This window comes from Pieris napi, chromosome 11 (assembly GCF_905475465.1).
Source record: "Pieris napi chromosome 11, ilPieNapi1.2, whole genome shotgun sequence".
Classification (NCBI taxonomy): Eukaryota; Metazoa; Arthropoda; class Insecta; order Lepidoptera; family Pieridae; genus Pieris; species Pieris napi.
This window is the reverse complement of record NC_062244.1, coordinates 3635464-3649854: the sequence shown is the minus strand read 5'-3', so window position 1 is coordinate 3649854 and position 14391 is coordinate 3635464. Positions and strand designations below refer to the sequence as shown.

Sequence of the window (14391 nt, the reverse complement as noted above, 5' to 3'; positions counted from 1 at the left end):
CTAACAAACCGACCGTGGCCATTCAAGCCAACCTTTAATTGCCTGGATCGGGAATCGAACCCGAAACGGCTCATTTCAACCAGCTTCCTCACTTACGCGTAAGGGAAATAAAGTCTTATTAACAAAGAATTCGATTCATTTTTCTAAAACAATTTCCGACACGAATAATTGACTGCGTCGGTACGTAAAATCCTATGTACGCGGCCTTTCGAAGAAAAATCAACTTAATTAATGGCCAATAGAGTGTTTAATTACATTCAGGCTTCGAAATGCAATCTGTAAAATGAGTCATGAGTGAAATGGCAATTCATTACATTATAATCGGATCGAAAGCGGAGCCAAAAATTACAGAGTTCGCACACTTCAACTAGGATTTATTGTTGTTGTCAAGTGTCAACTGTCATGACTTAGAAAGTGAAGACGTAAAAAGGCGTACAAAAAGGCGGTCTTTTTTTCTGGACCTAACCATAGATAATAAATAAATATATTTAAGTTGATAAGTAGTATTGTGGAGCTTGTTTGTAGGCCTAATTTTTTTTTTCATATAAAAGAGTCGGACAGACTTAAACGTACAATAGTATAGGTAAATAAAATAATATACTTTCCAGCCAAATTCACATGCTACCGAATACCGATATGGACCTCCGCGTTTTAGTGTTTTCAAAATTTTACGAGCGCTCTATAAATCATATTATTTTGTGCGTGAAACTTTTATTTTTTATATCTATATCGAGTTCTTGGAAGTTATAATTTTATTACGGCCATGCTTTTAAATCAAGCATGTAGATAAAATATTAATTTTATTTAATTACGCCATTAATATTTTGAGACAGAGTATACGTATGCTTTCTTATTGAACACTATTGATAGTGTGTTGAACACAGTACGTAAAAGCGTTGATTACTTTTGCAAAAAAAAGCAAAACTAAAAATCGAACAGCATAGACAATCGAATCTATAAACAATAAAGAAAAAAAGCGGGAACAAACCTGTCGACGCCATGTTGTGTGGCACTCGGCCTTCACGCCTCAGCCGCCGAAGATTATCTTTGGAAAAAGAACAGGAGGCTTGTGTCTGACAGCTGAAGTCATACACGCAAATGCGGACCGTGCTATTTCAATCTTTCCGACTACCGTATAAGGCTTATTATCGTGTGGTCAGAGAGGTATTTAATACGTTTTTTACTAAAGACGTCGGTGAAAAGAAAGAGTCTAGTCACTGTGCGCCTGCGTTGATGACCTGTCAATTCCAGTTCCAAAAAAAAGCGACATTAGCTTTGTCTATTATTTTGACTTTAAGTGGGGAGATGTTTTTGAGATTGATCGTGTTTGGCTCAACCCTTTTAATTACAACGCATTCATTCTTTGTGTTGCTTCTACCGTTTGAGAGATTGTTAATGGGGATGTTTAATAGTAAGTAGTTCTAACGCCGCCTTTTTATAAAATCACTTGTGGATTCTTAATATCAAATAGATTTTTAATCTACTTTCCTAATAGTATTTGTTTTTAAGTTATAGTTAAGTCAATAACCTAACTATAACCTGTTTTGACGAGTTTGAAAGTAGGTATTCTGTATTATATCTACTTTTTATTTAATAAATTTAGCCCCGCAAACTTCGTTTCACTTCAATATGATTTTTTACTTAGCCTACCTTTTTAGTAGCTACATATCAACATATAGAGCATATTGCTATGCTACCCCATAGAGAATCGCTTTTCCGGTACTAAATAAAACTATTTTTTTCAATTTATTTTATAATTTTTCAATTTTCTCGCCATAAAACCCTCCCTTAAGGAATTAATGAAAATAATACTTGCTTTGGTGCAGCCGTCTTCTAGTTTTGCGCTTAGCAACATATTTTGCGATTTCTTTTTTATGAAATAATTATTAATTTTTACATATTTTAATTACTCTTCTTTAACAGATAAACAATGTTAATATTAAATCTAGTTTTATTGCGGAATAGCTTGAATAAGTTGCATAAGTGATATTGGCATCCTTTGCCGATTGGACACAGTGCGCTCGCGCATGCTCATTGAGCGATTTTGTATGCTCACTACGCCACCTGTCATTAGTGTCAAACATGTCATTACATGACAACTTGTTCTCAGGTGTTTTATTTATTTTGCGATTATCCTCATTCGATGGGAACTTTTTGTATTCATTATCATTATCATTTTGATGGTGATCTTGCAATCATTAATGCAAAATTTATCAGTAAATCATTTTTTTGTTTTAGTTTTTTGTTGTATAAATTTTAAACCATATCAAATCAAATCAAAATACGTTTATTCAGTTTAGATGCGTCTTAGGCCATGCTTATGAATGTCAAAAACGTTTAGAAAATTCGCGAAAGAGCAAGACTACGCTATCCGTTCGCAAAACTACCAGGAGGCCTTGTTCTGAGAAGAACGGGCAAGAAACTCAGCAAGTGTATCGCTTCTTCTATGTATATAAAATTAATTGCTGTTTGTCTCGATAAAACTCGCGAATGGCTGGTTTAGCTAAATATGATGTTGAAATATTTGTGGAAATTTAAAGGTTTAAATAGTGCGAAACATAAATAAGAAAGTAAGAAAAATTCTAAGAACAACAATTGAATTTTCCTATACAACTGTTCTGAGATGATGTCCTTTGTGTTTTAAGAAATAAAAAATTATCACTTGATTGATATTTAATAGCTGTATTAATCCGATCTCTTTGGTCTGTTTTAATTCGTTTTAAATTTTGCAAATATATTTTACAAAGTTTGCTGGGTCTAGTTAATGATAATGGAGGATAAAAAAGATATCCTGTCATTCATAAATATAGATTCATTAACATTATTTAATATCTAAAGGAGCATTATAAAAAAACAGTGGCGCTACCTTTTTAGATCTGGGCCTCAGATTTCTATATCTCTTTCACGATCATTTGTCAATATAATAGGCAAGAAGGTGATCAGTCTCCTGTGCCTGACCCACGCCGTCAACTTAATGGTTCTAAGGCAAGCCGGTTTCCTCGCGATGTTTTCCTTTATCATTCGAACGAATGTTAAATGCGCACATAGACATAAAGTCCATGGTGCCCAGCCGGGAATCGAACCTACGACCTCAGGCCACTAGGCCAACACTGCACTAAGACAAGCATTACATATGTGTATGTATCTTAAAACAGATTAATACCTACAAAATTTCTACTTAAACAATAATAAGTAAACGCATCGGAAATACACAACTTAATTTATCTCTTCATTTATTATACTATTCATATTTATTTGATTTACATTTCAGCAAATACAATAAAATAAACGCACGCGCAATCTTGGCGGGCACGATCTGTGGTCAGTGGTCACGAGACGCCCACTCCGAGATCTTGAGAATCATTGTGTTATACTATTTTATACAGTAAAAGTTTTAATAAGTGTACATTACAATTATAAAAGAGTAATAAAATTAAAATTTTGTTTTTAAGCTTAAGAACAGAACTTGAATAAGTTGCATATCACTTATGCAACTTATTCAAGCTATTCCGCAATAAAACTAGATTTAATAATAACATTGTTTATCTTTAAGAAGATTAATCGAAATATCTAGAACAATAACTCATTTTAATTAATTATTAAATAAAAATAAATCGCGAAATTATTTAAGCGCAAAACTAAAAGACGGCTGCACTAATGAGTGTATTATTTTTATTAATTATAACGAAGGGTTTTATGCATAGAAAATTGGAAAACTAAAATAAATTGAAAGAAATTTTATTTAGTACCGGAAAAGCGATTCTCTATGGGGTAGCATAGCAAAATGCTCTATATGTTGGTATGTAGCTACTAAAAAGGTAGGCTAAGTAAAAAAATCATATTAATTGGACACACATCTTTAGCTATAATATAGCATTCAATCCAGTTCTGTACTGGAAAGACGAAGATAAGTGAGAAGTTCCTAGAAGAACTCCTTTGCTGCTTATAAGAATGACGAACCTTATCGTGCAGTGCTGGGTATGTCTATGTAGAAAAACTGGGTTGCCAGTATCTATATAAATCACTAATCACGTATAAAACAACAAAGCGTTTCGTTCATTAAGAGAAACGAGAAAGAATTCAATAATTTAAAAATGATATACAGCTTAAGGTCATCGAACACGACCTGGGTGCCATAAAACATCCACGCATAAACAAAGAAAAAACATAACGGTGGGGAGTAGGGTTGCCAGGATTTTTGTTAGAATTGGTACGGAGTTTCTTCATATTCAAAAATCATTTATTTATTTAGGTACACTTATAAACGTCAATAAAGAAATACATATTTAATGCTTCTAATGTTACATTAATTGCCAGTTCTCAAATCAAGGGCGTAGAACGGACGAGAAGAACTGGCATTAAACTCTCCGCCATTTTTTTTAAATCGCCAATTTTTTTGTTTTACACAATGTTTGTAAGGAGCTGCAACCATTACACCATGTTCCACCTTACATCCTTAGTAATTAATTAATAATAAAAAATACGCAATGACGGCAGTATTTTGTAACTATAACTATGGTTTAACTAAGACTTAGTAAAATAACTTTCATTTAAGAAAAAGTTATTTTACCGAAGGTTTAGTGACCACTGTCTCCACTTACGGTCTTGACATATCTCTTTTAACTCTTCTACTTTTAACTTTCTCCAGTACGTCCTGGATAAAGTCCAGGTATGTACGTCAAAGACTACCCAACGTGACTACACCTTTTTTTAAGAAAAAGTATTTATAGTAATTTAATTAATAGTAGAAGTTTTGATTTAAGTAGTAAATTTTTGGTAGAAAAACCTTTGCGTTGGCAACCCTGGCGTAAGGGTAATATGTCAGCGTCTAACCATTATATTTATATGGAACAATACGCGTACGGAGCCGTTAGAAAAATTGGTAGCTAATTCATCAAATGGCTGTGAAAAATTGGTGTTAAATTATTTTTTTATCTGCCGCGGCGAATGATACGACCTCGTAACGATCTTAACCTATGTTTGGTTAACTTAACTTTAAAGTTTCTATTATTGCAACTGAGTAATTAGAAAAGGTTCAATCATAATGCTATATTAACGCTGGAGTTACAATTGATAATATGTATATCTAAAAGAAACGTCATAATACTTTATTTTTATTTTTAAATTTTTAAACAGTAGGACATTCTTTTCTCCTGTAAGAAATAATAAATTGCTAACTAAAAACAATTTCCACATTATAATACGAACGGAGCTATATCTTACAAATGATAATAATATATCTAAAAGATACATCGCCATAAACTGTATTTTTAATTTTTAAATAAACAATTCTAGAACATTCTCTAAATAATAAATTGGTAACTAAAAAACAATTTGCACTTTATAGTAGCATAAACGGAACAAAGTGCATAGTTCTTGAACGCTGCAAGTCAGAAAAATCAACTCGTGGACCCATTGTGCTGCCGGGAAGATGTGGACGAAACATTCCTTCCTTTTCAGATGATACATATGTGTACTAGGAATATACATTTAGTGCTTTAAGCACGAATAGATAAAATCTAATATGAATTATAGATTTTTCTATGGAAAAGAAGGGGCCGCATAGGTATATGAATACGTCTTGATGAAAGCTAAAGTCCGTGCCGTTAGTAACCATTATTTTTCTATTAAATCTTAAAATATAATTTATAAACCTGTCCCATTTATAAAAAAACTAAACACGTCTCTTTTATTTAAAGGTACAACAATTCGGATAAGACAAATATGCCTCAAAATATAAGCTTAAAAGTATATTTCAATTTCGTTAGACAATTGTATGGCTGCTAGTAGGTATTTTGTTGCTGAACGTAAACGCAAATTGAAAAATTCGAAGCGTCGAAATTTGATTTCAATAAAAAGCCCCATTGAAAAACAACAAAGAGCTTTCCCGCAGACGTCGGATGGAAATGACATTTTAAAAACGGCCCTCAGCTATAGACGATTTTACGTACATATAGCGGCGTTTCGCACGCACGTTCGCGGCGCAACGTCGATAAAACTGGGCGTGGCGCGGCTCCGGCGTCGACCAATCAGATAGCGCAGATGTAAGTGTGCGTATAGGGCCCCTGTACGTGTAGCGACGGATGCGGCAGGGTGCGTGCACCGCGTCCCATATATGGGCGGTGTATATAGGTATATGCCGCTACCGGCACCACAAAGAAATCCCGTATCTTTTATATTCTTAGATCTTTATCGTGCTTTCTTATTTTACATTTAAGATGGTGGTCTTGAATTAACGTCGGTCCCATAAACACGCTATAACAAACTTTAATATGCCTGTAATAGGAAATAATCTGTGATTTTTATAGCTTACACTCGGCTAATAGGTTGTTATAGATTTCCAGATAGTGGTCATTACAATTTTAGGAAAACTATTCGTGATCTTGATTGAATTTCTAATTGTTACTAATCGTTCAATGTTGTAGATCGAATAATATTATTTTAAGTTTTTAATTTTAAACTTATACTATTTTTTTATATAAATTGTCTGCACAAAGACACAATTTAACATTACGATCTAGTTAGATATTTACAAAAAAGGATATTTAACATAAGAAAGGGTCCAATAACACTTCTTACAGTCTATATTAAGGGAATACACTTTTGTGAACTTATAATCTTAATGCTAATCTAAGAGACTTCTGGTACTGAGAGTGTCCATGGGCGGTATTACCCCCTGTTGTAAAAAAAAAAGTTATGCTCAGTTGATAAGTTTCTAAAAAGGTTCTTAGGTGTTCGTTTTCATCCAACAGTAGAAAAAAACACGGAAGAAATGTCAAATAGGTAATATTTAGAGTTAAGATTATAACTGTCATATGTAAAACACGTATTGGATTTCAACTTTTAATCCTATCGAAATTTGAAATACATATAAATAAAACTATGTATGTATAGTTTTTCAATAATTTGGCAAGCCTATATAAAATTTATTAACAGTCAACCAAAAGGTTGTGATCAGAGGGCTCTGATACGGGATACCCCATGCATCCCACCATCCTATTTGGCCCTCCTTTCAGAAGAACGCGTTTGGTCCAAAACCCACCGTTAGGTATCCAAATTGAGCATTCTAATAAACGAGCTAGGTCTGGATATCCATAGTTGCTCTCCGCACACTATTAATTCTATTTTCCTTTAGTTTATATATTTTTTTTATCTCTTCTTGATTGTGCTGCCTTTAAGAGCTTGTCACATTAAATCGTGAATGTTTTCTTAAATAACAATCTATTAGTATGCCGAGCGTTTGCAAGCTTTTGTAAATATAAATGAGGCACAGGATAACTCAAATTAAATTTTCAAATAGGGAAGGTATTGTAATATGGAAATCTTATAAACGGCGGTTGGAATGTTTCGTTTAGTGAGCTTAATTTCAAGTGATTCAGTGCCTTTCGTATGCTTTGTTATCATAAAGAGAAATGGTCCTAAAAGCTAAGCATGAACTGAAATATTTCTACAAACTAATTTACCGCCAAAGTTCCACTTAATAGAGCCAATGAGTTGGCCAAGGGACTTGACTCCTATTAATCTTTTTTACCCCTGACTTGCACTTTCCCCTGCAAGTCATTGTTGGGGAATCTACCGAACTTTCTTTGATGTGTTTGATACTTCAGGTATATATACTACTAGCAGACCGGCCAAGCGTTGCTGTGGTTAAGGTTTTTGTAATATTACATAGTAGTCAAATATTCAAGGGAAACGGTAGGATAACTAATTTGAAAGGTAGATAGCTTATGTGACACGTTGGTACTTTTAACACACCGCCATCTGTTAGAATTGTATCAAATAATAAACAAATATTTGCAATAAAATAATATTGCGGTTATAAATTGAGGTGAAAGCTATCCTATCTTTTAAGTTGGATCAAACTACACACGGTGTGCAAATTTGATTGATATCGGTTCCGTAGTTTAGAAGTCCATAGCGGACAAACAACGTGACACGTAATTTATATATATTAAGATTACCTACTTCGATATTTCTACATTATTACTTGTGGTGAGAATGATGGCTTAAATTGATATATTATTTTAATATATCATATAATAAAATAATATATCAATTGGAATATATTAAATGGAAAACTGTTACGTTGTCTAGATGCTGATGAAGAAATTGGAAAATTCTTTGGAATTTTAGTTTCGTCTCTGGTTATGTTGCCATTGTTAATACCACTTCTGTTATTATTTAGAATGAACAACTACAATTATTTTATTTTACTTTATGGTTTATTTCATGCCAATAAATATCTTCATCTAGAAGGATTTTTAGTCTATAGTAGATTGGACACCATCAAACAACACAGAACCTATTAGGTATCACTTAGTTAAATGTATTTATTATATATTTCGATTTGCTCCTTTCGTAAATATTTTGTACCCTTTTGTTATTATGTACTCCATCTTTGGCTATATATTTAGTATAATTTACGCATTACGAAATAAAAAGTAACAGGCTACCATAGACAAAACAAAAAACAATTATCTAAACACTGATCGTTGTAGGGCCGTACAGAAGTTCAAACTTATCGGGTCTTTCAAAGGAAATGTAAATATTTACGAGCGTTTACCAACATTATCTCTTCAAAGCACTCAACTGTGGAGCAGTTGTCGAGTGTTGACCAAACATATAAAACAAGGGGAACTTGTCTATGGACGTTTTATTTTCAAGTGTTTGGGAACGATTCGAAAATAATCTACTCATAATGTCAGAGCGTTTTTAAGAGGAATACTTTACGGAAAATCTTATGTTAGTTAAAACTATTCGTTATATTAAAGCCCGAATAAAGTGTTTACTGTTTAATATGCTGTTGTCCGATAAGGCACGTCCTATGTTTTTATGATTACCTAATGGAAGCTCCCAAAAATATTAATTTTTATAATTACTTGTTAAAAGAAGTGACCATTATTAATTTTTATAATTTCCTTGGAATGAATTCTCCCAAAAATTATTAATTTTTATAATTTGCTTAGAATGGTAGCCTTCGAGTTGATAATGCCTTAAACTAACGAAATACAAATTCGTATTTTGCTTTTATATATCCTTATAAATTTATTTTTTTACATAATATCTGAATAAAATTAACTAAGTTAAACACCAGCCCAGATGTGTGTATGTTTGTCTCCGGTTCCCCTCAATACGATTAATCAATGCATCATAAAAAACCTTTAATCTAACAACCATTTTATTCTACCACTGTAACCACATTTTTGGTCATTTAATGACAAAATGTACTGTAATTCTTAAATTAATACCTAAGTATCACGAAAAGATTTATTACAAATAATTACAAAACTATTCCACTTCAAAAGGACCGTCCAAAGTTGTACATTCGCCTTTCACATTTGAAACTATTGTTTATTCATAAATTCTTGCGGAACATAATAATCCAGTGCTATAATCCAGACAGGGGACTTCTCACCTTCTCAACTGTAATCTTATGTTTTGTTATTTATTTATTTATTTTATTTTGTAAACAAACAGTTACATTAAAAATATAGCCAAATATGGAATACATAATAATACATTTAACTACAAAATGGTTCAAGAATTTATAAAAGGAAACAAACAAATAAAAACTATTCAATACGTTTATCTAAGTGGTACCTAATTTGGTTGTGTTGTATGATGGTGTAAAAGTGAGGGTAAGTACGTGAAGGTGTGTATGTGATTACATTTAGTATATTGTTGCAAATGTTATATGAGAGAACCTAAATTATTAGGTATTATTATCTTAAACGTTTGTCGATGTTATTGCTTAGAGCGCGTCTCGCAAAATATTTCATAGGAGGGTCGTAATTGTTTTTGCGGCTAATTCTCTTCTCCCTCGAGGGGACTTGAAATTAGATTTTTATATAGTTAAGAGGGCAGAGGGAGTACGATTGCTTTTTGATAAGTCAATTTAAACCATTAAACGAAGTTTTACAAGAATTAAATACGTAGATGACCAGGCTGGGACAGTTTAATAATTTAACATAAAAAAAATACCTACGTAATACCTTTCAGCTCGTGGTAACAGACTGGCTTTTTAGGTCTGGACCTCAGATTTCTGTATCTGTTTCATGATCATTTGTCAATCTAATAGGCAAGTAGGTGATCAGCCTCCTGTGCGTGACACACGCCGTCGACTATGTGTCTAAGGCAAGCAACGATGTTTTCCTTCACCGTTCGAGCGAATGTTAATTTCGTAAATAGGCAGAAAGGCATTGGTGAACCGGGGATCGAACCTAAGACCTTAAGGATGTGAATCACACGCTGAAGCCATTAGGCCAACACTACTCTTACATACTCTTACATACCTAAAGAACACTGTTTGAAAATCGTCAAGTATTTAACACATTATAATAATTTGAATACATGTTTTAAACTTCTTTATTATTTTATTTTCTTACTGACTCTTTGATAAGATTAATGAATGCAAGTCATTTATATTTCGTTTACTGTAATCTTCTTTTTAATTACAGCAGATTCCCTGCTCGGTTCAGGGTCGGATGAGGAAGAGGATGAAGAATCAAGAACAGCGAACAACTCGAGTAGTCCTGCGCATGCGACACACCCGGCTTTACATTCAGAACTATCACACAATGGTGACACAAAACCACACGAGGATTCGGAAGACCAGGTTGGTTAATAATAATAATACCGTGCGATAGGCAACCTTTTAATAGTAGATACATATTTTTTTAATTTTTTGCCGCTCACCACCACTATGTGGAACCAGCAGCCCACTGAAGTATTTCCGAACCAATTCGACTTAGAGTCCTCCAAGAAAAGAGCGTAGCAATTCTTAAAAGGCCGGCAACGCGCTTGCGAGCCTCCTGGCAATGTGAGTGGGTGTCCATGGGCGGTATCACATAACATCAGATGAGCCTCTTGTCCGTTTGCCTCCTATTACATAAAAAAAATTGATGAACAATAACATATGTCGAAAATGTACGGTTCTTGGGTTAAAGGGATGCTGTCAATAATAGAAAATATTATTTTCACTCTATATTAGTGCTATGAATTGAAATGCTATGCTATGCTTATAATGCTGAAGCTGATAGTATTCTCGGGGCGCTTATAAAACTAAGAAAGCCTTGGCTCATACAATCTGATTAAATTTTTGACATGTTTAAAAAAAAAATGTTTGGAACAATACAATATTTAGAGTAAATACTTTGCATTAACGTATCGGGTATCTATACTTAGCAATAACTTGCGATTAAATCTATCCCATAAAACATATGAAGAGAAAACGTATTAAACCATCTCGTCACTATACTAAAATACTTATACCAGCATATATTTATTATATCTGGTTAATAAATTATATTACATATATATTTATAGCAAAAAGACCCCGAAAGATATTTACGGTAATTTCACAGCTCACATAGATTCCCAGGATCCAAATTAATGACAATAGGTACAACTTGAATATATGAATACAACTTATATGCAAACATTACAACCACAGACGTATAACACTTGCTTTCTACGCGGAAATGGTGGAGTGGATCTCTTCTCTTGTCGATCTCTTCTTCATAGAAAGGCATTTCCTGCAATGACAATCCCATATAACGTGCATGGGAGCTGACCACATAGTCGCATTCAGTTTTTTCTCTTCCCCTCCCAGGGATCATTGGATGGAGACGCCGAGACCCGAGACTCGCAGGCCGAGAACAAGTCACCCGATGACGGGAATGGGGGATCAAAGCGCCGGGGACCCCGCACCACGATCAAAGCAAAGCAGTTGGAGATTCTGAAGTCAGCATTCTCGCAAACACCGAAACCGACCAGGCACATACGAGAACAGTTGGCGAAGGAGACAGGTCTACCTATGAGAGTGATACAGGTACGTCCTATATCAAAAAGTTATATATTAAAATGTTTCTAATATTTCCTAAGTTTTCAAGTATTTTTTACGTGACTTTGCTTCCATTATGTGACAAATTCGAAACTGTCGTAAAAACCTTCACTCTCCAATGTCCATTATTCGTTATAATTGTATTTTACAATAACGAATTTAACGGAATAACGCCGTTGGCCAATGCTAACGAATTTCACTTTCTTTATCGTAGTATTGGAATAAAAAGAAGCAATTACGAATTTCGTTATAGTTTTATTTTAACGGCACAATAACGACAGAATTACATCGTAACGCGAGCAATTCTCTTACAATGCAACCTTTAAATATAATAGGAATATTTTATTAAAGGTTAAGAGTGTTTACTTTAGATTTTGGGCGTCCTAAATCATGAAAAGAATTACATTTTTGTATAACAAAATGGCCGAACTAAGGTAAAACTTGAATTACCCTTGAGGAATAGTCATCAAGGATTATTTTTAGGACTGAAATAGGCTTTTAACCTCTCAACGCCGAGGCTTAAATTCTCAATAAACAATTCTAAAACAGTACTTCCTGCCAATACTCTTTATTCATTCGGTTACCATGGTTACCAGCAAATGGCCGATACTCAATCATGACGGAGAGCTGCGTGCCGATGTTCGAAAATTGAATTTCGCGTGCATCCGTTCAGAAACAACTATGACGAGACAAATATCCTTTCAAAGCATTGAGTATTATAAATTGTCAGCTTATGGTTTTTATTTAAATAAATCCTTTAGTTTTATTAAATATTAATATATGTATACATAAATACATATAATTGTAACGTGCGAATAGATTTCAAAACGTTTACGATCATAACCAAAAATTTGTTGGTCGACTTTTATTTTACTACAGCAGATGACATTTAATTTCCTTACCTAAAATTAATTACGTTTTCATAGAGAATATTTTTCCTTTTTTCGTCTAGTTTAATTTTACGGATGACGCCTCGTTATTTAAATTCACCACGGCTACTTTAGCGATTATAAATGTAATATCGGCATTTCTGTAAGATGGAGCGTAAAAATTGTCACGGTGTTAGTAATCTTAAATTTTGCTCTTATTTTACTTAACACATGGTCCTTCACACCATCGACAGATGTCAGTCACGCTTTTTGCGTTTCCGAACGGTACTCGCCGAATAAAAAATGTTACAGATTATAGTAAGATTTTGTCTGTGGTTTGTTTACTGCCTGATATAGTGTAAAAGTCGGATCAATTCACTTCTAATTATATAATCTATGCCGTGCCGTATAATCTATTTTCGTAGATTTTACTGACATATTTGACTAATTGCCTACTGTTGCGAAAGCGTTGAATATACTTCAAGCGAAACTGGTCTCAAGAGAGAGAGAGACGCCTCGTCAATTTATTTCTACCCAAAAACGCATATTTTAATTCTATTAGTACGGAGATCTAGGATAGCAATAGTAAACCAATAAATACATCTATAATAACCAATAGGTACTATGACATCGACGTATTGACATTAAAACCGACATCCATCACAGTAGGCGGACCATAGACAAATATTTTTACACTCAAGTGTTATGTAATATTCGTTTAACAACGTCAAATATGTTAAGTGGATCCATAAACAAGATTTTTTGTCGCCATCCGTCGAGAGGTTGATCGCGCGTGTCAAATAAACCACATGTGGCGTGCATACAATTGTACAAGGATCTTTTTGCAGTTGAAAGAGGGGGCGTAATGTGGTACACCAGTAATTACACAGACTATAATGAACCTTTGATACTTAGAAATAGAGTCCAAAATCTTATTATCGTTAAATGAGTGGTAGCTAGATCCGATTTCTTTCACGTGCCAAAATAATGTTGTCTTCTAACTGTATTTGTAGTTTTTCAAATATTCCGGATTTAAGTAGTTAACACCGGTTCGTGTGAACCTATAGAGCTTTGAAGTTGCCGCTATAAGCCGTAGTAATTTATATGTTAATAATAATTGGGACTTCTCGATGATAACTCGATTGCAGGTCTTAATTAGTAAAATTTTATTGCTGCCTCCTTTTCAAAGTTTTGGTTATTTGACTATCTTTGATTTTAGTATAAGAACTAAAGTTTGTCTATGAAAAGAAAAATTGTTACTGGCATTTTTTAACTTTTTTATTTTACTCTGATCCAAAGATTATTATCATACAAGTTAAAACTGAATATATGAAAACTTTTTGCCGTAGAGGGAAATTTAAATATAGAACGATCAATAAAAAGTAATTTTAAATCAAAATACAGAACTGTATTTCGGAAGTAAAAATAAAGTGAAGCGTGTAACGAGATGTCATTTCGTTTCACAAAAAGTTTGTGATATTTTAATAAGCTCATATATAATTTCCAAAGCGTGACAGCCCCGTCGTCGCGTCACCGTGCCCTTATTGCCTCATATTTTATCACGTCATGTGTTCTAACCTAAATTTGTCTTACGTCGCTATTTGAGTAAAATCATTATTCGAGAAACGTCCGAAAAAAACCTATGTTTCTAGAAAAACATTTTTTTTATAATTTAATTAA

At 33.5% G+C, this 14391-nt stretch overlaps 1 protein-coding gene across 4 annotated transcripts in view; it reads left to right on the top strand.

The window, feature by feature from the left end:
• LOC125054059 (LIM/homeobox protein Lhx1) overlaps window positions 1-14391 on the top strand; it is a 53822-nt gene that overhangs the window by 22051 nt on the left and 17380 nt on the right. For 3 of the 4 annotated variants that reach the window (XM_047655734.1, XM_047655733.1, XM_047655731.1), the window contains exons 4-5: window positions 10458-10615; window positions 11612-11830. In XM_047655734.1, coding sequence (XP_047511690.1) covers window positions 10458-10615; window positions 11612-11830 — 377 coding nt within the window. The remainder of the gene's footprint in view (window positions 1-10457; window positions 10616-11611; window positions 11831-14391) is intronic. The other variant, XM_047655732.1, reaches the window with a different exon arrangement.